The sequence below is a fragment of the Crocodylus siamensis genome, chromosome 4 (genome assembly GCF_052110815.1).
Source record: "Crocodylus siamensis isolate JL-2025a chromosome 4, ASM5211081v1, whole genome shotgun sequence".
NCBI classification, from domain to species: Eukaryota; Metazoa; Chordata; order Crocodylia; family Crocodylidae; genus Crocodylus; species Crocodylus siamensis.
Window position 1 is genome coordinate 191,115,293 of NC_143398.1, and position 26,389 is coordinate 191,141,681.

Sequence of the window (26,389 nt, forward strand, 5' to 3'; positions counted from 1 at the left end):
TGTGTGAAGCTTTGGATGCTGATTCGATTTGGAGAAGATTCGGCGGCCTAATCTAAATCAAATCAGGAGACCAATAAAAAGGTCTGAATTGATTGGGAAAAGATTTGGAGAGTTTCGGAGAGATTTTGGGCAGTCCCCACTCTCTGCTGCAGGGAGCTGGACCCGGATGCGGAGCTAGTAAGTAGGGGGCAGGGGAGAGGGGGCTGGAGGAAAGGGGCTGGGGCCATGGGGGGGATCCCCACCAGGCCCCATCCCCTGCCTGCTCCTCCAGCCCCCCGAGCACCCCCTGACCCCTGCCCACTCACAGCCCCCCCTGGCTGCCCTGCCCGGCCCCAACTCCTGGCTCTTTTTTTTTTTTTAAAAAGCCCCTACTCACCAGCTCCTTCCAGGCAGGGGTGATCCCTGCTGCCCCTCACCTGGGGACAGGGGGCTCTGTCACAAGCCTTCATCACACGCACACTCTGTGTACCATGATCAATCAGGTGGTTACTTACCTGGCAGGGGAAGCAGCATGACCACGCAGGCCCTGCAGCCTCTCCCCGCCTTCCGCTCATGTTGAGCAGATTCTTTTTGGTATTGGTTGGTGGAACCGGAGCGTGCTCCGTCCACTCCATGCATTGACCTGGTATTGCAGTGCTTCCAGGACCTGTGCAAAAAAAAAAAAAAATCATATCCCCCTTCAGGCTTCTTTTCTCCAGGCTAAGTAGTCCTAGTTCTTCCAGCTTTTTCTGTCATGCTTCCTTTTGTTTGATCACACATGGAGGATCAGGCAGAGATGGCTACATACACAATATGTTTTGTAACTTAATCACAGCTCTACCATGGTGCTTCAACCAGATTCTTCCATCGTTCAGTTTTGCTGCACTTGGTACTGTAAATGAAAGTGCAGTGCTTTCGGGTGTTTTACAGTGGCTAGTTCAGGGCCACTTACTGAGTTTTGGCAAGCCATCGAGGGCCGCATGACAGGCAGCCAGGAGCAGATGAATATTAATTATCTAAATTTTTTAGGGGTCCCACTGGCCACATTTTGCCCACCCCTGGGCTAGTTCCACCTCTGCAGGGAGTTACAGTTGTATGGGTACTTACCATGACTCTTTCCTGGTTTTCAGTAGTTTGAGTTCAAAATACCTTAACTTTTCATTTCCTAGTTATCAGAAGTTTGAGTTTTGCTGAAAGTCTCATTCTGGAAAGACATGAGATATTTTTACAAGGAAAGCTTAACTTTGTGTTAACAGCTTTTTATGTGGTTGTTCTAATATCTAACATGCCTTTGATAGGGCTTTGTAAAAGTATCAGGTGCACAATTCATATTCAAACTGTTTGATTTTATAACAGCCTGAAAATTTGCTTTTTCAGAGGTTTTAAGAACCTCTATAGCATAGAGTTCTTATTGAATTCACCTAATGTTTGAAGTCATGAAAAGGAGGATCTGCTCAGAGACGTACTGCAGCTGTAGAATTATGCTCCAAAATGGAAGCATTTTTATGGCTTTTTTGCCTAATGAAGAGATCAATAGCTTATGTCTCTAATGGTGGGTCATTAGTAAGAGACATTGCAGTACTATGGAGTTTGTTCAGTGATGTTGATTTAAAGAGCAGAAAAATAAGTATGAACATCTATAATAAGCTGTAGTTGGATGTCTAAGCTGTCACAGGGATTGTCACTTTCCCAGTATTTTAAAATAAGTATAAGCTAAAGTATTTTCTTGATTTATTCTATCAATTTCTTTAAAAATAATTTAGAAATATGAGCCAGTTACTGAAGTTGAAAGTTCAATTATGTTTTTTTCTCTACTAGTCACAGGTTAGTTTTAAAGCTGCCAAGGAATGCCATTCTCATCTCCACTTATAGAAGGGCTTCAAAATATTGTTGCTCTATTAAAAATCTCAAGATTGAGTATTACACAAAAACTTGCAATGTGGGAGGTATTTGAAAGTACAGTTAATAATAGTTTATTAAATACAATGTGAAGTTTCAGATAAAAAGGTTGTGCATATCCAAATTGAAACTAATGATTTCATTATTCCTTTTTTTAGTTGAGCCAGTTCTGATTGTTTGCTAATTTTGTGTTAGGAGGTGTTTTACAGCCAAATACAGAAACTTTCTCTCATGAAAGGTTTGTAGGCCAAGTGAGTGAAGGCTGATGTCTGGTATATATTTTGTTGTTTGTGAATGCTAGCCAGAGGGGTGGACTAACATTCAGGTACTGAGGAAAAAGTGTACTTTTAGGAGGAACTTGGATTTGAGATTGGAGAGAAACCAGGGCAAGGAGAAGTTTCACGGAAAATAGCCAGGTAGCAGGGAACCCTGAATTATGAGACTGAATGGAGAACATTCTTTCAGACCATTTTCCCTTACTGTTTTCTTTCTTTCTTTCAATTACAGGCCTTTTCCCTGATGTAGGTGGAGGGTATTTCTTGCCAAGACTTTCAGGGAAGATTGGCTATTACCTTGCTCTTACAGGATTTAGATTAAAAGGAAGAGATGTGCAAAAAGCAGGAATTGCTACACACTTTGTAGAATCAGAAAAGGTAAATATGTCACTCATTACCGTTGATAACTGGTCAGAGTGCTTAACCTACAATGAAAACAACCGGATGGTCTTGATTAAGTTTTGGTATGTGCATTTCTTGATGGTTCTATTGAACAAATTCATTCATCGTTTCATAGTGATATTCAGTTATTTTTAACAAATGGACAGTTTTCTTCTTGTGCAGTCCTAGGATTTACCCATTTACTTCTTTAAGTAGAAGCAAAAAGACACTGGTGAGTCTAGTTCATACTGGACTGCAGGTGCTTCCAGAATGTCATTATGGCACCTGCCAGCTGGTGGCGTCCTTGCCTTGGTCTATCTTGACACTTGTGCTGTTGATAAAAGACAGCATTGGGCAAACCTATCTATCCATCCTTATTAATTCTCTGCCATTGGCAGTGAACATTTTGTAAGGAGGCTTAGGTTATAACATTTGAAAAATGTAGTTCTGTCCACATAGCCATAATATAAATAGTAGGGCTATGTGAAAATCTTATTTACTTAGATTTTAAAAAGGCCTTTGACACAGTGCCGCACCCAATTCTTATAAATAAACTGAACAATTGCAATGTAGATTATTACACAGTTTGGTGGGTGGAAAAATTGTCTTATGGGACGCACCCAGAGAGTGGTGGTGGATGGGTTGCTTTCTACCTGGAGAAATATGGGCAGCAGAGTCCCCCAAGGCTCTGTCCTGGGACCAGTACTGTGCAATATCTTCATTAGTGACTTGGAGGAGGGAGTAGAAAGCACCCTGTCCGAGTTGGCAGACGACACCAAACTATGGGGGTGGTATACAAACTAGAGGTCAGGGAGTGAATCCAGGCGGATTTGGACAGGCTGGGGAAGTGGCCAGAACAGAATAGGATGCAGTTTAACAAAGTTAAGTGTCATGTGTTGCACCTAGGGAGGAAGAATCATCAACACTCCTATAGCCTGGGAGGTACCATTCTAAGTAGCTCAACTGCAGAAAGGGATCTCAGAGTCATAGTCGATTCCAAAATGAACATGAGTCACCAATGTGATGAAGTAATAAGTAAAGTTAACTGCACTCTTTATTGCAGAAGTAGGTGCATCACAGGTTTAGGGAGGTGATACTACCCCTCTGTGCATCATTGGTTAGGCTGCAGCTGGAGTACTGAGTCTAATTTTGGGCACTGCACAGGGTTCAGAGGAGGGCCACCTGTCTGTTTAAAGGCCTACAGAAAAAACCTTACAAGGACCAATTGAGGTACCTGAACCTCTTCAGCCTCTGCAAGAGAAGGCTGAGAGGTGATCTTATGACAGTCTACAAACTCATCAAGGAGGGACAGCAGGAAATAGGGGATACAGTGTTTACCAGGGCATCCACCTGGATATCTAGAAACAATGGCCACAAACTGAAGAACAAATTTATACTAGATATCAGCAAAAAAATTCTTTACAGTGAGGGTTACCAAAATATGGAATAAGCTTCCAAGGGAGGCAGTGCTGTCCCCTTCCTTGGGGGTATTTAAGAGGAGATTGGAAAGACACCTGGCTGGGGTCATCGGACACCAGCACTCTTTCCTGCCCAGGGCGGAGGGTCGGACTCAATGATCTAATAGGTCCCTTCCGACCCTAAAATCTATTAAAAGTGTGAAATCTGTGAAGTTTCAGTCCCTGATTCCATTTGGTGGAGATTCAGTACGATTTGGTGGCTGAATCTCCAAATCTGAATCGCATCAGAGGACTCTTTAATTTCTGCAAATTAAATTGGAACCCTCCGAATTGATTCGGAGAGATTCGGAAAGTTTCGGCGATTCAGACATAGACACAGCTTTAAATGTTTTTTCTGTGTGCGTCAAGGCAGCAGGTGGCTTGTGAATGCTGTGATGCTGGGGCACATGGAGCATCCCACAGGAGTGCAGGGGGCTCCCCAGTGCGTTCAGCAGCCTACCCAGAAGTGGACCAGAAGCACTTCCGGTCCACTTCCATGTCTGCCAGGGAGCGCACTTGGGGGCCCCCTTGCACCTCCCTGGCTTGGTGACTGGTGGCCCCTGTGTCTGGGGGGGGCACCTGGTGTCCTCCTGAGGCCAGTTGCTGAGCTGGGGAGGCACAGGGGGCCCCCCCAGCATAGTCCCTGGCAGACCCAGAAGTATTTCCAGTCCACTTCGAGGTTTACCACCAAGCACATGGAGGGCCTCCTTGCACTCCTGTGGGACGCTGCATGCGCCCCAGCATCGCGGTGATCATGAGCCGCACCTGCTACCTCAAGGTATATAGAAAGGATTTTTAAAGCTGTCTATGTCCAAATTGCTGATTCTCTGAATCAGCATTGAATAGTCAGATTTGAATTTGGCTGAATCAAATCAGGGATAGTGATCCGAATCAACAGATCGAATCACTGTCCCTGATTTGGGCCGAATCCAAATAGAATAGGGCCCGCTTCGCACACCCTTAATAAATAGCATGATAAAGATGAAGTTCCGTATATATTCCATATATGTACTAGTAATACATCTTGTAAAAATCACATAATATAAAGAATTGAAGGAGTAGATTTTGATTTTACACTTGCAATTTTACACTTGTAATTCCCTTGACTTCAATAGCATTTTTCCTGATTTGCCCTGTCGCAGTGCACTCAGGTGCCCTGTGCCTGAGAGCGGAGACTGCTCTGGGGAGACCCCTAGTGGCAGAAAGGGGGAGGCTCAGCTGCCAGTCACCAGGGCTGCACAAGTGCTGGTTGCCAGGGCAACTGGTAAAACCAGCTGACCAGGAAGGGGCAGGGCTTATCCCTTCTTAAGCCCAGGTAGGAGGCCAGGAGGGCAGTCCCTCTCCAGCAGCCGTGGGAGTAGGGACTTAGCTCAGACAGACAGAGGGGAGGACTCTGGCTATGAGAGCATCCCCTGGTCACTGCTGGGGTTGGTGGAGCCCTTCTTCCCTGGCTCCCTTGCTCTCTAGTAGGGAGTAGATTTTTGTTTGATCGGATGGTCTAGTTTTTATGTTGTAGCCCAGGGGCTTTAAGTTTTATGTTTACTGTTTTACCGGAGGATCGGGTGAGGCTGTCAGGGGTGGAGGAGGCCTTGTAGAGATGCTACAGTAGTGTGGGGTTTCCTGGCGCCGGAGAGGGTGCAGCATTGTTAGGGGGCGCATTGGCCCCAGCCCGGGAGCTCCAGAGCGAGAGGGGGCAGCGAGAAGCCCCAGAGCTAGGGGGCAGTGAGGAGCCCCGGAGCGAGTGAGAGAAGGGGGCAGTGAGGAGCCCCGGAGCGAGTGAGAGAAGGGGGCAGTGAGGAGCCCTGGAACGAGTGAGAGAAGGGGGCAGCGAGGAGCCCCGGGAGTAAAGAGGAGGGCCAGAAAACAACAAGGCCCAGGTCAAACCATGTCAACTCCATCTGCGAGGCTTGGGCTGCAGTGTAGGGGAGGAAAAGGAGCCGCAGGTAGTGCCCTCTGTCACCAGGGCGCGGAAAAATGGGCAGCCTCCCGCTGATTACAACCATCTTCTAATTGAATAAGATCAAGGCATGGCAGGCAAGTAAGCAGGTGGTTGGCCCATTACAGGAGGGTGGAGCCACTCCCAGAAAGGCTCCAATATTGATACTCCTGTCACATGCCCATATGGAAGTAATACCGGAGTCTGAATCAGACACTTGTCTGCTGCAAGAAAGATAGCTTTTTTTCTTTCACCTCCATGAAATGTCTAAAGGTTTATCTACATGGCTATGATTAACCTGTTAAAGCTGTATAGGTAAAGTAAAGTAGTACAGCTGTATCAGTAGAATTCCTTGTTTCGGCCCTTGTATTCTAGGATAGGGCTAGCTTTTTTCTTCCAGTTTAACTTAAACCACTTTTAAAGCAAAAAAAGCCAATCTGGGAAAAGTCATTCAAACTAAAGTAAATGTGCCCACGCAGCATTTTACCAGTATAATCGGAGCAGTTTAAATTGACGCCTTTAACTTACTTTGTATAGTCTTCCGCACTAGAGAAGCTCTTTCACTGAAAGGAATATTTAAGTCAAAATCTTCAGACTGTGTCTTTAGAACAAGTTCCGTCTTATCAATTGTTTTTTTTCCCTTCTATCCTTTTACTGCACCTGCAGCCTGACTAAAACCAGTGAAAGGGTTCTCATTGGCTTAGTGGGTTGTGGAACAGGCTGTTTGAAAGGATCTGCCTTAATAAAAATGTATGTTCTTCTACAGATATATAATATAATAGCAAGACACGTTGTCACAGTCCTATTTGCTTGAGGCTGTATTTCCTTTCTGTGCAAATATTACAGAATAATTTGATTATTTTTAATTACCATATTTACTCAAATACAAGGCAAGGTTTTTTCCCCCCTAATCACCAAAGAACGAAAATTCATTAAATACATTGTCTATTATTAAATTGCTGCTAAAGGCATCATGTGCTCAGTAATAGAGACCAGCTATGAAGTTGATTTAAATGCAGCCAATACAGAGAATGACTATAAAGCACATGGCTAAGGACCTACACAAATCATGTTTTCATGATTTTTCAGGGAAACCATGAAAAACAGTGGTTCCCATGAACATTGCAAAAAAATTGCAGTTTCTGAAATTGGGCATGGAGTGGCGGGGAAAAAAAATTCTAAAAAATAAAATGCTGGCTCCCCGGTGCCCAGCCTTGCAGTCTACTGGGGCGGGGATAAGGGGGAGGCAGGAAAGGAAGCTGCCATCATGAAGGGGGACATCAAAGATGGCTGCCACCCTCTTCTCCCTCCACTTTCGTGTGACCCTGCCCATCTGTCAATCAGCAGTGAGGGGTGGGCAACACAAAAGGCATCCATATTGGCCAGTCATTCCAAGGAGGATTATTCTGCACTGGTCCGGTCCTGCAGGGAGCAAACCAGGAAAGCCAAGGCTGCAGCTGAACTCCAACTAGCTTCAAGCATCAAGGACAACAAAAAGTCCTTTTTCAGATATGTGGGGAGCTGGAGGAAAAGCAAGGGCAACGTTGGACCCCTGCTAAACCAGATGGGTCAACTGGCAACTGACACCCAGGAAAAAGCCAACCTATTAAATAGGTACTTTGCGTCAGTCTTTCATCAGTCCCATGGGACGCCCATGCCTGCTATGGGACAGGGAGATCCGGGTGATGGGGATCCCCTACCCTCCATAAATGCTGACCTCGTGAAGGAGCATCTCGAGAAGCTGGATACCTTCAAGTCAGCCGGCCCTGACAATCTGCACCCCAGGGTACTCAAAGAGCTGGCAAGTGTCATAGCCCAGCCCCTGGCACGGATCCTTGAAAACTCCTGGCGCTCTGGTGTAGTGCCCGAAGACTGGAAGAAGGCCAATGTGGTGCCGATCTTCAAGAAAGGGAGGAGAGTGGATCCGGCTAACTACAGGCCCATTAGCCTGACTTCTATCCTGGGGAAGATCTTAGAAAAGTTTATTAAGGAGGCATCCTTAATGGACTGGCCCAGGCTAACATCCTAAGGGATAGCCAGCACGGGTTTGTTGCAGGTAGGTCTTATTTGACCAATCTCATTTCCTTCTATGACCAGGTGACCTATCACCTGGACAAGGGAGAAGAGGTTGATGTCATATATCTTGACTTCAAAAAAGCTTTTGATCTGGTATCCCATGATCACCTCTTGGCCAAACTGGCCAGTTGTGGCCTTGGCTCCACCACGATCCGCTGGCTAGGAAATTGGCTCCGTGGTCGGACCCAGAGGGTTGTAATTGATGGCAGTCACTCATTGTGGTGCCCCGTGACTAGTGGGGTCCCTCAAGGCTCTGTCCTGGGACCCATCCTGTTCAACATCTTCATTAATGATGTGGACATTGGAGTCAGGAGTGGACTGGCCAAGTTCGCCGATGACACCAAACTTTGGGGCAAAGCATCCACGCCAGAAGATAAGCCGGTGACAAGCTCAGCAAATGGGCAGATGAGAACCTGATGGTGTTTAACACCGAAAAATGCAGGGTTCTCCACCTTGGGAGGAAAAACCTGCAGCATCCTTATAGGCTCTGCAGTGCTACATTGGATAGCACTACAGAAGAAAGAGACTTGGGGGTCATCATTGACCACAAGATGAACATGAGCCTGCAATGCGATGCTGTGGCTAATAAAGCGACCAAAACGCTGGCTTGCATTCATGGATGCTTCTTGAGCAAATCCCGGGACGTCATTCTCCCCTTGTACTCGGCCTTGGTGAGGCCGCAGCTGGAGTACTGTGTCCAGTTTTGGGCTCCACAATTCAAAAAGGATGTGGAGAAGCTTGAGAGAGTCCAGAGGAGAGCCACGCGCATGATCAGAGGTCAGGAAAACAGATCTTACGATGATAGGCTGAGAGACATGGGACTGTTTAGCCTGGAAGAGCGTAGGCTCAGGGGTGATCTGATGGCCACCTATAAGTTTATCAGGGGTGACCACCAGGATCTGGGGGAACGTTTGTTCACCAGAGCGCCCCAAGGGATGACTAGGTCGAACGGTCACAAACTGCTGCAAGACCGTTTCAGGCTGGACATAAGGAAGAATTTCTTTACTGTCCGAGCCCCCAAGGTCTGGAACAGTCTGCCATTGGAGGTGGTTCAAGCACCTACATTGAACACCTTCAAGAGTAAATTGGATGCTTATCTTGCTAGGATCTTATGACCCCAGCTGACTTCCTGCCCTTTGGGTGCGGGGCTGGACTCAATGATCTCCCGAGGTCCCTTCCAGCCCTGATGTCTATGAAATCTATGAAATCATTGGGCAGGGTCTTGCCATAATAAGCCCACAAAAATGGTGGCTGAGATCAGTCTGCAAAGTCACTCATCTGCTGCCTCTATTTCAGTAGGTCCTTACATATGAGCCATATGAGATAAATATACTGATACCTATAAGGATAGATTAGTGGATAGTTTCTCAACCTGTAGTATGCATACCCCTGGGAGTATGTGAGACACAGGCAGGGGGTACATGGGTACCCCAACACTCTCTCTCTTCTCTTTTTCTCTCAAAACTGTGGCAAAAAATTTGATGTGCTGCACATTGTGCAACACTTTAAATTCCTCAGTAAGAATTTGGTGTTCAGCCCTCCTAGCTTTGGCCAACATCACCTCTAGCCCAGGTACATACTTGAGTTGTGCACCCCTGGTTTCAGTTTCATAGTTTCTAGGGTTGGAAGGGACCTGAGGAAATCATCTAGTCCGACCCCCTGCCATGGCAGGAAAGAGTACTGGGGTCAAACGACCCCAGCAAGGTGTTCATCTAACCTCCTCTTAAAGACCCCCAGGGTAGCAGCCAGCACCACTTCGCTTGGAAGTTGGTTCCAGATCCTAGCTGCCCTGACCATGAAGTAGCGCCTCCTGATATCCAGCCTAAATCTACCCTCTGCCAGCTTGTGACCATTATTCCTGGTCCTCCTGGTAGTGCTCAGGGGAAAAGGGACTCCCCCAATGCCTGCTGATCCCCCCTGACTAGTTTGTAACAGGCCACTAGATCCCCCCTCAGCCTTCTCTTTTGGAGGCTGAACAGGTTCAGGTCCCATAGCCTCTCCTCATAAGGCCTGCCCTGCTGCCCCCTGATCTTGCGAGTGGCCCTCCTCTGGACCCTCTCCATGTTGTCCACATCCCTCCTGAAGCGCGGCGCCCAGAACTGGACACAGTATGCCAGCTGCGGCCTGACTAGTGCCGCATAGAAGGGGGAGTATCACCTCCTTGCACCTGCTTGAGATGCATCTGTGGATGCATGAGAAGGTGCGGTTGGCCTTCCTGACTGCATCCCCACACTGCCGGCCCGTGTTCATCTTGGAGTCAATGATGACTCCAAAATCCTCTTCCGCCTCTGTACTGGTAAGAATGGAGTTCCCCAACCTGTAGGTATAGTGCCAGTTGTTCTTCCCCAGGTGCATCACTTTGCACTTGTGTTGAATCCCATCCTATTCTCATCTGCCCACCCTTGTAACTTGTCTAGGTCTGATTGCAGCCTATTCCTCCCTTCTAGCATGCCCACATTCTCCCACATGTTAGTGTCATCAGTAAATTTGAACAGGGTGCTTTTTACCCCCTCGTCCAAGTCACTGATGAAGATGTTGAACAGTGCGGGCCTGAGGACTGATCCCTGCAGAACCCCACTGTCCACATCCCCCCAGGTCGAAAATGACCCGTCCACCACCACTCTCTGGGTGCAGCCCTCCAGCCAGTTGGCGACCCAATTGACTGTGGGTGTCGACACCGCAGTCCCCCAGTTTCTTAATGAGAACAGGGTGACAGACAGTGTTGAAGGCCTTCTGAAAGTCCAGGAAGACTATGTCCACTGCTACCCCTGCATCTAATGATTTGGTGACCTGATCATAGAAGGGTACCAGGTTGGTCTGACAGGACGTGCCACTAATGAGCCTGTGTTGGTTGCCCCTAAGCATGATCTCCCCTGCTGGCCCCTCATGGATATGCACCAGAATAATTTTCTCAAAAAGCTTGCCCAGGATTGTGGTAAGACTAACTGGCCTGTAGTTTCCCGGGTCCTCCTCCTTCCCCTTTTTGAAGATGTCCAGGTTGGTATCAGCTAGCAGGAGGGTGAGTTCCTCCTGCTTTTCTCATACTACAAGCGTTTGTGTAGAGGCATTTGAGGCCTCCTGTGGATGGTGTAAAAGGTGGCAACCATACCCACACCAGATCAGACATCTGTCATATCACAACTTTATATACACAGCCCTTCTTGTACGGCGCACATTAGTTTGTAAATATAAAATCCCTTGGAAGATTGAGAGTTGGGGTACTTGTTAAAATTTTCAGAAGTTAGGGGGTTCTTGCTACTTAAAAGGTTGAGAAATGCTGGATTAGTACAACCCATCTGAATAAAATATTTAATAGTGCCTGTCGCATGCAGTCCCCCTCAGTGCCGACTCATTTTAAGTCATGGTGAGTCACTATGTAGCTTCCATTTTGAGTTAGTCTTCATTCCTGTTGCTTAGATGCACCTTGCTTTCTCATTTCCAATGACTCCTGTTTCTTCACCATCCATAAATGTCTGGCAAACATCACCAAATGGGGCCTCAAACAGTTCATCTAGAATGCTTCTGTTGCCCCTTCAACTTGTTACATATTAGTGTTGGGGGATGGGGCAGGGTAAGGGGACTACACAACCCCCTAGACCAGGCTGTAGGCAACCCCTGGCATGGATGCCAGAATGTGGCACTCAAAGGCATTTTGCTTGGCACATATGCCTCAGGACAGATGGCAGGGAAGGGGCCGGGGCTGCACTGCCTCAAGAAGAATTGGGTACCTTGTGGCTTCCCCACCATCTGCCCCAGGTACGCCAACATCTTACAAGTCAAGGTCATGGGCGTTTTTGGCACTCTGCCCACAAATGTTGCTGACCCCTGCCATAGACTTATTTTCCCTGCTGTAGCAGTTGGAGAGGGACAAAATCATGGCAAATACCAATAATCAGATTCTACACCTGGAAAATGTTAAAAGTATAAATTTTCCATGTATAGAATCTAATTATTGGGGGGTTGTCTCATAATTGAGGCTGTCTTGTATTTGAGTAAATACAATATGCAGTTCTTCTTTGCCAGAGTATCCAATCTACTTTTTTTTAATATACTACTTATTGTTGAAGCCTATCCTTAAAGTAAAAAGTGTCTGTTTATCTTAGTGAATGAAAAGTGTGTTCACAGCTGAACACTTAAATGAAGTGACTTTATTAATATATGCAAACTTCCTGAATGTAGTTTTTTGGCCCTTTGAAAGACTCTAGTGCGTTACAATTCATGAGGAGCCATAGCATCACAGAAAATAAGTACAGGAGTATCTTAAAGATCTAGCTTCATCTTCAGTTTTTCAGCAAATTATCACAAGTATAACTTTCTACAAACAAGCTTCAGCGCTATCCATGAAACTTCTCTAACTCCACAGTCCTCCTAGACCAGAAACACTCTGAAAAACTCCAACAGCCTATTTTTCACCATATAGAGTGTACTGCCTGACAGTGTATATATAGTGTTTCACTGTGTTGCATATATTTCCCAGTGAAACATGTGCTGTGTGGGTGCGTGCTGTCTTGCAGGCCTCCGTTCCTGTAAGCAACTCACAAAAATAATTTGCTACCCAGATTAATTGAGTTATTGCATTAGTACTCTGGATAATGCTAACTGTCTTTAAGAATTCAATTTACAAAAATGGCCTATTAGAGTCTACTTAGCTTTTACCCCTACAAAAAAACATGTTTTAAGACCATGCATGAATTCTTGTGAGAGCCAAGAATAGGTGATACTAGCTGAAGCAGTTGCTGACTCCAAATCCCATTTGGAGAGCTGTGCTTAGGAGGTTATTAAAATTAAAAATAGTAAATACTTTTTTGATCTTTATTCTAACGTACATGGATGTATGCCTTGCATAAGTGATGTAGGTCGTAGCTGTGTTGGTCTAAAGACAAAGGCAGACAAGGTTCTTTAGGTGAATCTGATATCTTTTATTAAAATAACTTCAGTAGTTGGAAAAAAAAATGTTAAGCAAGCTTTTGGGTTCAAAACCCCTTTGTTAGGTGAGGAAGTTACAGCAGTTGGTGTGTGCTCTTCCTGGATGGAATGAAAAGTACAGAAGCCAGAGGCTGGGCTGGTATGCATATAAGATAGGTAGTCAGTGAAGATGTAGATTGGATGAGACAGGCTGGGTGGGGGGAGTAAAGGGGGCCTGTGGAGTCGGATGTCAGGTAGGTTATGATGTCAGGTAATGGAGTTCATAGAGGAGCCTATGAACTCCACTTCATCAACCTCCTGGATACTAAAAATCATGAACTAAATGTAGACATTGGATTTATGACACATTATAACCTACCTGACAGATGATACCCTTTCCAAAGTAGGTGAGGAGAGAATGAGACCGTGACTATTGTTGGAGCTGTCAAGATGCTGAGGTTCTTGCATGCTGAGTTAGGTTAGCATAGTAGCCAGGCTCCCCAACCATGGGAGACAGTAGTTTCTTACTTCAGCCTTTCTCTGAGGTGTTGTGCTGCTCATTGCAGGCATAATTCAATCCACATGGCTCATTTTTTCACAGGTGCTAAACAGCTGCTGATCCCATTGTCTCCGCAGCACCTCCTTACATCAGGCCAAGAGACTTTAGTTCATAATTGTTTAGTACTAAAAGTAGTAGCAGTCCAAGCACGGTGTTTTATTTGACTGTTAAGTGACTTTTTTTTGCTAGCTGCCTGCTCTGGAGAGAGATTTGACGTCACTGAAATCACCTTCAAAAGAAAATGTTGCAGAACTATTGAACTCTTATCATCTGAAGGTAATTGACTGGTTATCTACAAGGTTTAATTAAGAAGGTTTGGGATTTTCCCTTTCAGTGTATGTAAATGAAGATGTTCCTATCTGTGTTATAAATACCTTTGCTATATGCTTACAATGCGCCTCAGCTAGCCTCTGTGCATTATTGCAAAGTGTTAATGTTAAAAGTAAAAGATTTTTAATTTTATAATTTTAAAATCTGTTTTTCTGTGTGTTATTTTTTTGCCCTTTCTTCACTTTGGATAATGGAATTAAACCAGTTGTTTGGATTCTTTTTTCTCATCTACTAGCATCATCAGTTGAACACTGAAACTCTCTTCAATTCTAGCTTGTTTGCTATAAAAACCCCAAACAGAATGTGATTTTTTTTTTCCCCAGCATTGCTTGTGCAAAGGAAAGGGACACAGCCATTAGCAAAAGGGAGTGACAGTGTAACACCATGTGCAGACTGGGAAGTCTCCACGGGATCTGGAATTTCAGGATTCTAGCAATGTGATTTAATCTTCAAGTATTTAATTGACCAAGAGGCACAGCAATCAATTGTCTGCTGTCTTAAGGCCCAGTCTGGCAAATATTATCAAGCAGCATTAAAACAGTTTGTGCTTGTTATGACTAAATTCTGCATGTTTTATTTTTTCCAAAGATACCCTGTTACTTCCCCAAAATTCAAACTCATAATTTTTTCATAATGACTTTAGAAGGTGAATGTTACTCCATTCATATCACACAGCAGGTATCTGTCAAATAGTCTTGTAGCACTTTGAACCATTTTTAAATGCATACAATAATTTGAGTTCAATTTGTTCAGTATTCTACAAACTTTCTAGTAAGATTTGCAGTATTCTTTCAAATGAATAGGAAATTCCCAGGTGGTTTGGTATCTGTTTTACTCTAAGCATTTGTGAGAATGTTCAGTGGAAAAATAAGTGGAAGAAATTAACTTGCCTAATGTTACTGAATGGTTTCTGAACAATAGAAAATTACAAGCCAAAAAAGATTACACGTTGCAGTATAGAGTACAGAAAAGCAGAGCTGGAAGGGACCTCTAGAGGTCATCTAGTCAGACCCCTTTCTTGAGGCAGGAACATCTCTATCCAAACCATCCCCAAATCCTTGTTGATAGGTAATCCTTCTCCCCCCACCCCCCGAAAGCATAGCACTCTAACCTGCCATAGGTAAAGCAGAGGGACAATGCTGGTTGATGTCCTGTTGTTAAAATATGCTCGGGAGATGCAAGAAAGATGGTCATTCCTCTACCACAAAGGAAGGCAACCCCCCACCCAATCTGTACTTATCTGACCTCATTGAATAAAATTGTTTCCTGGCCCCAAATATGGCAAACAGTCTAGCCAGGAACCTCTGGGTTTTAGTCCCAGCAGGAGCATTGGCATGCCCTGGTCAAACTCCCCAGTTTTGGCTGCAGCTAACACCCAACACTTTTTTTAAGGAATGTGAAGCCCCCTCTGACATTTAACAGCAAGAGGGGAAAATATTTCTTCTCAGCTGCATGTGACAACCAGAAGCATGGGAAATACCCATAATATAGCATAGACACAGCTATGCTCAGATCAACCCTGACCAATGCTTTTCCAACTTCTCCTTCAACACCTCAAATGATGGAGATTTCACAACTTCCTTGGGCAGTTTGTGCCCCTGCCTCACTGTTCCTACCCAGAAAGATGTTTTTCCTGATATCTTGTCTAAACCAATTTGCTGCCACTTCAAGTCATTGGTCTACTTCCTGCTGTCTTCAGCTAGAAGGAAAGGGCATTCTTGCTTACCTTTATGATAGACCTTCAGATATTTGAAGACTGCTGTCATGTCCTCTCTTAAGTGCCGAACATGCTTATTTCTTTCATTTTCTCCTTGTATAGTTTGCCTTCCAAACCAGCTTTATCATCTGGACTCTCTCTAACTTCTCAATGTCACTTTTGGAATTTGAAGCCTAAAACTATACAGAATACTCTAGATCAGTGGTTCTTAACCTTTTTTGTACCAGGACCCATTTATAAACATTGGCCAGCCCACCCCTTCAATATGTGGGGCAGGGTGGGGAATGTGAGGGGGGTGGGGGGCCTCAGGCAACCCCTCACAAACTGGAATTCACAAGAGTCATCCATGTTGTAATTTTTCCATTTCATGTTATCTATGGATTTTTTTCAGTAAGTTCCCTAATTCCCACATCCAAATATTTAATAAACATGTTGAATAACACTGGGCCCAGTATAGACCCCTGTGGGACTCCACTCAAAACTTCCTGCCATTCTGAGTAACGTGCAAGGCTGAAATGTGATGAAATGGAAGCTGCTCGCTGGCAGTCACTGAAACAGAAATAACAAGGAACTTGCTTCCAAGATTCAGCTGCTGCTGTCGGCATTGAAACATCTGTTTATCTTAAACCCTGTAATGACAGCAGGTCTAAAATGTTTGTCATAAACTGTAGTTCAAATGTATCACATCTTGCAGTCCCCTTATTCAGCAGCTGAATGAGTAGCAAGCAGTGCAAACTTCTAAATGTTTTATTAATGTGAAAAGAACTAGAAGTATGTAGAAAGAGAGTACAGTAATGGCTACTGCTGTATGAATCATAGTCAGTTCATAAATTTTAGCATAATTTCAGTGTTAATCCCAATTTTAGAAAATTGTGTATTTATTGATCTTAAAGTTTAGAAGAAGCCCTGTAATTAATATTATAAATCAAAACAAGCAGGAAAACTCAAATGAAGAAATATATCCAGAAGAATGGATAAACACAAAATAAACAAGAAAAATCCCAAAGATTGCATAGAAACGGCTTTTTTTTTTTTCTTTCCTTCCTTCCAGCTGCTTTTATTCTTCTCCAAAGACAAGATATTAATAGAAAATCATCATGTCTTCTGCTCTAGATATAAGAATTTTTAATGGCAGTTTCATAACTCTTGAATAAATATCCTAAGAAAACCAAACATCTGATACACTTCATCTTTATTTTCCTTTCTTACAGCTTTTCAGACAGCTCTGAAAATATATTTGAATTAGTGCCCTCTGTATTTGTAACTGGCAAAATATATGTATAGAACTTCTTTAACATATACAGTAACTCTAACTATCACTGTGTCACGGGATGGGACTTTAAAAAATCTCAGCATAAAATGACAAAGGTAATTAAATATGATAACATGCTGTAAACATTAACTGAGCTTTTAATATAGATTTTTCTTTAGTGCATCATAATATTTCAGTTGCAGAATGTGCTAAATTAAATATTGATTTTTTTGCCTTTTCAAATAGTGCAAAATTGACCAAGAAAAGCAATTCATACTTGATGAACACATGGAGAAGATTAACAGGTATTCAGCAGGCATTATCACTTTACCTTTTTTGTGTGGGAGATGTGAAGTTAAATCTAGTAACAGCTAACACTGATGTTTAATAGACTACTTGAAAGAAAAGGGTATAGCAGTGGTACTCAACCTTCCGCCTACTGGCTAATTCCGGCCTGCATAGCCGTGCTGTCTGGCTCATGGTGCTCTCCACAGGTCCAGAAATTTGGCAATGGAGAGGAGCTAGCATTAATTGTTCCCAGAACAGTGTCAATTAATTAATTAATTCTGCCTCTGCTTCCCTGCTGCCAAATTTCTGGTTTATGGTGCCACTCTGCGGCTGAATCCAGTGCATAGGGCATGGCTGGCATATCAGATTGCACCCACACATCAATGCCATGTGCCTGATTCCCATGCCACTGATCTGGTCCACAGGGATGGAAGTTTGAGCACCATTTAGTATAGGATCTCATCTTGCTGCATTCTTCATCTGGTAAATCAGTGGCCTAGCTTTAGTCTAATACCAGCTGCCAACTAGATGTTGAGCCCAACAGTCCACCCATTTTTCTTTTATTGGACCAACTGCATAGTTGAGAGGGACAGAGGCTTTTGGGCACTGTGGTACCTTTCCTCTGGTTGGGTACTATGGTACTGGAAAACATGTCAGTGTCCCATCCGGCTGTGCAGTTGTTGCAATAAAACATACCATCCACAAAAATCTTTGCCTCTCATATGTAACTCCAGTGGCTATTTGGAGGAGGTTATACATGTGACCATTTTTTTGGATACTTATGGACCAGAAAGAGGTTGAGAGATGGATTTGAATTGGAGGGGTGGGGGGCAACAACAAAAATGATTTAAGCAATGATACTTGGAGAGTAGCTCTTCAACTTATCACCTGTAGCTCTTTGCAGAAAATATTATTTGGGGGAGTGGGGGGCAGGGAGTGCTTGTTTTACTTGCATGCTTTGGCAGTATATTTCCTGCAATTATGATCAATGCAACACATGCACTGTGTATCAAATAGGGTGTAACTATAGCAAATACCCCAGATTTATTTGCTACAGTTCAGTAGTGCTGCTTTTGTAGCTCTTTGGCTAACACTGATTGTTCATGGGGTTCCTGAACCAGTCATGATCATGTCACTGATTTAAAGTGTGGAAGGATTTACTCCCAAGGAAACACAAGAACAGCTGAATATAAAAAATAGGCTGGTTAAACAACTGAGGAGGTAGAATTCTATAAATATTTTAAGGGTGTAAACCTCAAGCATCAAAGGGAATTGTTAATGATGGAGATGATAATGTGGTGTTTGATGCATTCTTGTAGATGTTAAGTAAATTATTCTTAGAAGGAATACCAGTATTCATAACTGAGGTTTATTAGAATGTTAATAGGCTTGACCAGAATGGAGTGGTGGAAACCTTATTGATTGAGGTGTTTGAGACCAGACTGGACAAAGTAGACAAATAATATTGTAGGGAATAAATTTAATGGTCTAGTGAAAATTTTCTTTCTAATTTTCCAAGTGCCTGGTATTTTGTATGGGAAAGGAAGGTAAATTAGACCCTGCATGTGCTGATATGAGACTTTTATTTCCAGTATGTTCTCAGCAAGCAGCATGGAAGAAATCATGCAGAATTTGAAGAAGGATGGTGGTCCTTTTGCTCTTAAGCAGCTAGAGGTAATGTTTAGTTATATGTTTTACCTTCGTGATTAAAGGTGTTTGACCCAATTCCTCTTTCTTGTACTGGTATATTTCTGCAGCAATTTGACTAAAGTTAGTAGAATTACTTGTAGAGCAGATGTACTAAACTTGGGTGCGTAACCTTGTAGGATTCAGGCAGTAGGTTTTAGTCACGAACGAGAAAGTTAGGCACATGTGTAACTTTCAGGATGAACCTCCTTTTTCATAACTGTTGTACTATTGTATCATTCTCTACATTCCCCAAACGCATCTACTACTGACCACATACTATTCCTTTATTTTATTCTAAGGCTGACTTGTCCAACATACGGCCTGTAGGCCGCCAAGCCATTTTCTGAGGCCCAAGGTGCTGCAACGGGAAACAAAAGTAAACACTTTAGGCAGGGGAGGAGCCCTTCTGCGCATGCGCCGAGGCCACTAGGGGCAGGCAGAACCCTTGCAGCCAGGGTGTTGTTTTCCTGTCGGGGGGAGAGGGGGCTGGTTTTGTTGTCGGATGAAAACATGGCGGCCTCCTCTCTGTACGGATGCACTCAGGCCGTGCCGCTCAAGGTAACTGTCAGGACACGATGCAGGTAGAGGAGTGGAACAGAGCAGCAGCTGGCCTTGGGGCCCTTCCTGCCTGGTGCCTGACACCCGTCCTTGGTTGTGGGGGAAGAACAGGAGACAGTGGCAGTGGCAATGTCCAGTTTAGGGGGGGCAGGGAGGCTTCTTGCCCTGCTGTGGCTCAGGGCTTTGCTGGGCCCTGGGCTTTTTTTGTACTAGGTGGAAAATATTTACACCAAGAGAATGTAAAAAAAATATTTTTTTAGTAGACCAACTCAGATAGTTTGAAAAATTCTTCTTTGCATGCTTTTGGGTACAAACATCCTTTTTCAGGCTGAGGAAGCATCTACAGTTGGTCTATACTCTTCCTGGATCCCAAAGAACCTGATCCGCTGATGTGCTTAAACCAACAAGGCTACAACCTATACCCCTGTAAAAAATATGTGCGCTCCAGCTTCTCCTCAAAGTGTTGAATTTGTTGCACCCCCACCCCAGCATTTCAGCTAGCAGCACCCTGGCAGGAGGTATTAGCCAGGCTCGCTCCCCAGACAGCCCTTCCCAGCAGAGCCAGGGGTCAGCACCAGGTTGGGTCCACGCCAGAGAGGAAAGGATTAGCCATCAGCTTCATTTGTGAGCTGGCTTCCTAGCTGGGCTGAAGAGATGTAGGTTGTTGATGTTTTGTTTTTTGTTTCAGTGGCTTTTTGGGGTTTTTTGAAGGCCGTTTCACATGTAAGCTCTCGCTGGCTTCTCTCCAGCCAGCTGCTGCTCTTTCCACAGAATAACACAAAAGTGGCTACAAGGACCCCAGGTCTTGTTCTTCAAAATCCAAATTGACTGCTGGATGTTAGTAGGGTTGGATTGGGGAGTGTGTGTGTGTGGGGGGGGTGCATTTGTACCCGCCTTTGATTCCTGTTCTTTCATTCATTGAGAAGTGAGTAGAAGCAAAAGTGTTTATTTTAGTCAAGTGTTTGGTATTATTTCATTGTTGCTTTTGTATTGTTTTTATTTTGGATTTTAAACCACATTTCCAGACCCATTTCATTGTCACTTCCTGCAGCTTCATTGGTGTCAAAGGTCACGTGACATCACTTCCTGATGTGATACCGCTTCCTGTGAGGTCTTTGAATATTGCTCACCAGCCCACTGGGTGATAAAAAGTTCATAATCCAGCCCCACATTCAAAAAGGTTGGACCCTCCTGTTCTAAGGTTTGCTTGTGATGGAAGTTTCTTTGGTAATTTCTTACTTTGTTGCTCTAGTTGCTAAAAGTGCCAAGCCAGCCTTTTTTTTTTTCAAATGCTCACTTGGGGAAACAGCAAACTGTTTTCCTGTGGTAATATTCACCATTAGGAGGTGCTTATTTTTAACCACAGTGCTGAATTTTGGAAGTAACTACTACTTATGAAAGCACATTCTTATTACATTAATTCAGCTGTATGCTTCTGACTCCATTAGTCAGAAAGAAGCAGTGTTTCTTAATGTATTTTCTTTCATTTTTCCCTCAAAGTATAAGTACACTGCTGACTTGTAAAAGGTTGTTTCAAACATTTTCCACAGTTTGTTAGAGCACAGGCTTTTCTCTAGCAAAATTCTGATGCCAGTGATATAAAAATCGTGGTTCGTTTCTCGGGAGGAGGAAAAAAACCTTCACAGACACTCTATTAGCAACACAAAAGATATATATTTGCAAATAAGGTCAGAGGGAGAAGACAAAAGATCAAATCCCTCTGCCCCCGAGCACAATTATTAGCAGGCTTTTATCCCCCCTCTCCTGACCACGTGTGTAGAAGGAGGAATTTTTACAACTCATTTCCGGTTCATACAAACATATATGTAAACATGTCGCTTCATACGTCCCATGTGCATTATAATTAACTACTTAAGTATGCGGGGCGGGTAGGCTTAATATGCATTAGGCTATCACGTGTGCGTGGATGGAACCAAGGTTACTCAAGGTTCAACCTGAAGGCAAAAATGGCATTTGCTCTTATCTTAGCCTTAGGAATGTGGGGTCATGAAAGAAAGTGTGATTTAGTGTAACAAAGAGATAGTAAATTGCAGGACAGAGAGGGAGTGATACCTTAGTACAATGGGCTTTTGGTGGTTTTTCCCATCAATTTCCAACCCCCCCCCTTACCTCTCCCATTAAGGAGACAAGGAGGGGTAGCAGCTGTGTTTTTTTTTTTTTTTTTCCCTAAATCTGCTATTGATAATGCATTTTTAATAATATTTCTAACAATATCCCCCCTCGAGATGCTTTCTGATCTTTACTTCATTCGGGCATATCAAGATAATTACGAGGAATTTTTCTGAGGACCATGACCTTTGCAGCAGTCTGTGCTTTTAGAGGGACTGCTGCAACCTGCATTCCTTCCACTGTGGTGGTTATCAATCTAGTGAGACAAGGAATAAGGCAAGGGATAAAAATCAAACCAGTTAGAGCACACAAAAGCACAAACCCTACCTTTTTCCACCAGGGTCCTCCAAATAATTGAAACCACCAGTCCTTATTCCATGTGGTTTCCCACGTTTGTATTGGTACATGGGCTATTTTTCTAATCTCTTTGTCAATCTCTAAGACTGCTTTCCCGTTGTCATCATATTTTCCCTTTTACTTTCTTGTCTAATTTTCTGAGCTTTGATTAAGCCGTCTCAGGCGCACTTGGAGATCACCAGTAGGTTCACAGCTCCACTTGCTGGCTTCTTGTTCCGAAGACGACTCAGCTTCCGGAGTGAGTTCGTCTTGGGAGTTGTTGTCCTCTGACGCTTGTGGATGTCGTTTCACACGGGTATGGTGCATCCAACGATCATGGCGAGTAATCTTTACAGCGGTGTGGGTTGTTAGAAGTACCTGGAAAGGGCCACTCCACCTCTCAGTCAAAGGCTCCTTTTTCCACCGCTGCACCAAGACCCAGTCTCCCGGGGAGAAGTCATGTACCGGTACATCTAAAGGCAGACGCTGAAAGGAGGCTGCATACCTGTGAAGAGAAAACAAGACAGACTGCAAGGCAATAACATATGTATGAAGTTCACTATTACCTAATTCAAAAGTTACATTCTCTCGCATCCCAGGAGGTAAGACTCGAGGCGGCTTGCCAAACATAATTTCATATGGGGTCAATTTGAGGCCCCGTCGGGGAGTGTTTCGAATACAAGTAAGAGCTAGCGGCAATGCTTGAGGCCACTTAAGGCGTGTTTCAATACAGATTTTGGTGAGCAAAGTCTTTAAAGTTCTATTCATGCGTTCCACTTGTCCTGAACTCTGTGGTCTCCATGGTGTGTGTAGTTTCCAAGTAACCTTGAGAGCTTGTGCGACTTCTTGAACCACTCTTCCCACAAAGTGTTGTCCTTGATCCGACTCGATGGACTCAGGCAGGGAATACCGGGGAATGATCTCCTGTAACAAATACTTCACTACTGCAGCTGCAGTGGCAGTCCTGGTGGGCCAAGCCTCGACCCAACCAGAGAGCTGGTCTACCATGACAAGTAAAAACCCGTGATGTCCGGATCGTGGGAGCTCGGCAAAATCAATCTGCCATGCCCGTCCAGGGTACGCTGCCCAGGGTCTACCTCCCATTGGCACAGGGGGTTTCCTTCGAGGGTTTACTTTCTGGCATGTAATGCACCTGGTAGCAATGCGCTGAGCTTCTACATATAGCCCTGGGGCTACTGCTTGGCGGATCATTAGATCACCCATGGCCAAACCTCCCATATGGGTTCTTGCATGGAGCTGTTGCAGCACCTCCCGAAGCAATGGCCTGGGTATCATGACTTTCCCTCCTGGTACTATCCACCACCCCTGGGAGTTCTTTTCTGCACAAGCTTTCTGTGCAAATTTATCTTCTTCAGGGGAATACTGTGGGACTAAATCCTGAACGTATGGCCATATGGCATGGGACATAGCCTGCTTGGATACCTCTTCCGCTTCTCCCCCAATAAATGCAGCTTCCTTTGCTGCTGCATCAGCCTTTGCATTTCCAAGCTTATGCTTTTTCTCAGCAGCCTTCCCATGGGCCCGCACATGAATGACTGCTACCTCTTTAGGCTGGTGGAGTGCCTCTAGTAGTTTGATAATCTGGGGGCCATTAGCAATCTTATTCCCAGAGGCAGTAATGAAACCCCTTTCTTTCCACAATAGTCCGTGCGCATGGACTGTAGAAAAAGCATAGCGAGAGTCAGTGTATATATTAACTCGCTGGTCTGTCCCCAGCTGTAATGCTCGGGTGAGCGCAGTGAGTTCTGCGGCCTGTGCCGACCATGAGCTCGGCAATGACTCCCTCCATACTACCTTATCCAAGGTTACCACTGCACATCCTGTTCATCTTTTTCCATCGATGACAGAGCTGGAGCCGTCCACAAAGTATTCAACATCTGGGTCTTCAATTGGGTCCTCAGCAAGATCAGGTCGCACCTGCGTGGTCTGATTCAGGACCTCAAGGCAGTCATGCGTCGGTTGCCCTGGCTCTGGCAGCAAGGTTGCAGGGTTTAAGGCTGTAGTATGTTTGAAAGTAAGTCCTGGATTAGAGAGCAAAAATATCTCATACCGTGATTGTCTGGAGGGGTTAAGAAATTTCCCTCCCTCAGTCCCTAGGATCTGGGGAACTTCATGAGGAGTGAGTATTTCCATATCCGCACCCATGACTATCTTCTGGGCTTCTTCAACAACCACTGCTGTGGCTGCCACAGCCCGAAGACAGGCTGGCCACCCGAGTGCAACTGGATCTAGAACCTTTGAATAATATCCCACGGGTCTCCAGGTCGGGCCCGATGGCTGTGTCAGCACCCCTGATGCAACCCCTCGATTCTCATGAACATACAGTCGATATGGCTTTTTACTGTTTGGGATGGCTAAGGCTGGGGGCTGGGTTAATGCTGCCTTCAGCAGATCAAAAGCATGCTGCATTTCTTTATTCCATTTCCATTTAGTGAGACTCTCCTTAGTCAGGGATTCATACAGTGGTCTAGCCTTCCCACCGTAATCTGGTATCCATAGTCGACAGAACCCAGTTAGCCCTAGGAATGCTCGCAGCTCCTTAGGTGGGGTTAGACCTTGAATCGCCTGTATGCGATCTGCACTCAGGGCTCTGACTCCTTTTGAGAGCTTATATCCCAAAAATGTGACTTCAGGCTGACATATTTGGGCTTTTTCTCTAGAGACTTTATATCCTTTTTTTCCCAGAGTGTTTAGGAGTGACCTGGTGGCTTCCTCGCAGAGCTGCAAGTTTGGGCTTGCAACTAGCAGGTCATCCACATACTGGAGGAGAGTCACTGCGGGGTGTGATCCCTTCCATTCCCCCAAGTCCTTCTGAAGGGCAAGTCCGAAAATATGGGGGGCTGCTATAAATCCTTGTGGAAGAACTGTCCACATGAGTTGGGCTTTATGGAAAGTATCTGGATCCTCCCATTCAAAAGCAAACAATTTTTGACTCTCTCGGTGAAGAGGAATAGAGAAGAAAGCATCTTTCAAATCTAGCACTGAAAATATTTCAGCTTCCCCCGGTACTTGTGTCAAAATCGTGTGAGGGTTCGGGACTACAGGATGGTCTGAAAGGACCTTCTTATTTACTGCCCGTAAGTCTTGGACCAGTCTGTATGAGACCCCATCTGCCTTTGGCACTCCAAGAATGGGGGTGTTATAGGGTGAAGACCCTTCCACTAGCCATCTGTACCTCTTGTATTTCTCTATTAACGGCTTGAGTCCAGCTCTGGCCGCTCGGCTGAGTGGGTACTGCTTTACCCGAACGGGCCCCTCCCCATCCTTGAGTACGATCCTTACCGGGGAGACGAACTTAGCTCGCGCAGGGGTTCCATCAGCCCATACTGAGGGGTCTACTCCAGTCATGTGATCTTCTGGACTTACTGCAGGGCGTCGGTCCTCCAGGAGAGCCATCTGATAGTTCAAGCTCTGCTTGACAGGTAGCTGGACCACCATCTGATCGTCTCTGAAAAAGATTTCAGCTTGCAATTTTGTGAGTAAGTCCCGCCCAAGGAGTGCAACCGGGCAACTTGGAGAATACACAAAGGAGTGCTCGAGCAAATGGTCTCCCACCTTGGTGAGGAGTGGTTTACAAACAGGGAGTCGAGTTTGCATTCCCTCAATCCCTTCTACAAGTACATGCTGTTCACTAGTTCCTGCACAGGGGGTTTTTTCTGGAATCATTGAAAATGTAGCCCCAGTATCCACCAAGGCTTCAAAGTTTTTGCCACCAACCCTAATAGTTACCATGGGATCTTCTCGGGCTCCAACCCGAAGGGTAGTGGTCTTAGATCCCTGTCCCCTTCATTCTGAATCCTCACCCTTGTCTTCTGCCCGCATGAGGTGACCTCTCGGTTCCCCCTCTCTCTTCTCCTTCAACTTCGGGCATTCTCTCTTCCAGTGTCCTTTCTCCTTGCAATAAGCACAAACATCTGCTCCCACTCTTTCTCCCTTCCTCTTCTGTATCCCAGCCTTTCCAGGGTTCCCTCCAGTTATAGCAGCTGCTAGTGCTGCCATCTGTCGCTGAGCCTTTTTATCCTCCTTGCGCTCCTGCACTTGCTCACGATTCCCATACACCTTATATGCAGTTTCCACCAGCTCTGAAATCGGTTTCCCAGCACCTCCCTCAGTTTTCTGTAACTTCTTACGGATATCAGCAGCAGATTGACCAATAAACATAAGATTTACCATGCGCTGGTTATCTGGGGCTTCTGGATCCAGATCCGAAAACCTGCGAAACGCCTCATACAGCCTCCCAAGGAAAGCTGAGGGATCCTCCTCTCTTCCCTGTCTCATCTCATACAATTTAGACAGATTGGTAATCCGAGGCACTGCCTTTCCCATTGCTTCCACTATAATTCCCAAATACCATGCACTCAGCTCTCTGCCCTCTGCAGTATGATTGTCCCATCCCGGCTCTTCTACCGGGTAGGTATCACGCAGAGTACGACCAGCAGCACCCTCTGACTCAACTCTGGCTGCCGCAATACGCTCTGCTGTACCTAACACTAATCTCCTCTCCTCCGGGGTTAGGAGGGTCTGGAGCATCATCTGGACATCAGCCCAAGTGGGTCGATGAGTCTGCCCAATAGATCGAAACAAATCCCTCATCTTTTCAG

General features: G+C 44.9%; 1 protein-coding gene across 1 annotated transcript in view; it reads left to right on the plus strand.

Annotated features, from left to right (window-relative positions):
* HIBCH (3-hydroxyisobutyryl-CoA hydrolase) overlaps nucleotides 1-26,389 on the plus strand; it is a 97,864-nt gene that overhangs the window by 44,673 nt on the left and 26,802 nt on the right. Inside the window, exons 8-11 of the mRNA XM_090045238.1 lie at nucleotides 2,386-2,531; nucleotides 13,657-13,743; nucleotides 17,013-17,071; nucleotides 18,647-18,728. Coding sequence (XP_089901364.1) covers nucleotides 2,386-2,531; nucleotides 13,657-13,743; nucleotides 17,013-17,071; nucleotides 18,647-18,728 — 374 coding nt within the window. The remainder of the gene's footprint in view (nucleotides 1-2,385; nucleotides 2,532-13,656; nucleotides 13,744-17,012; nucleotides 17,072-18,646; nucleotides 18,729-26,389) is intronic.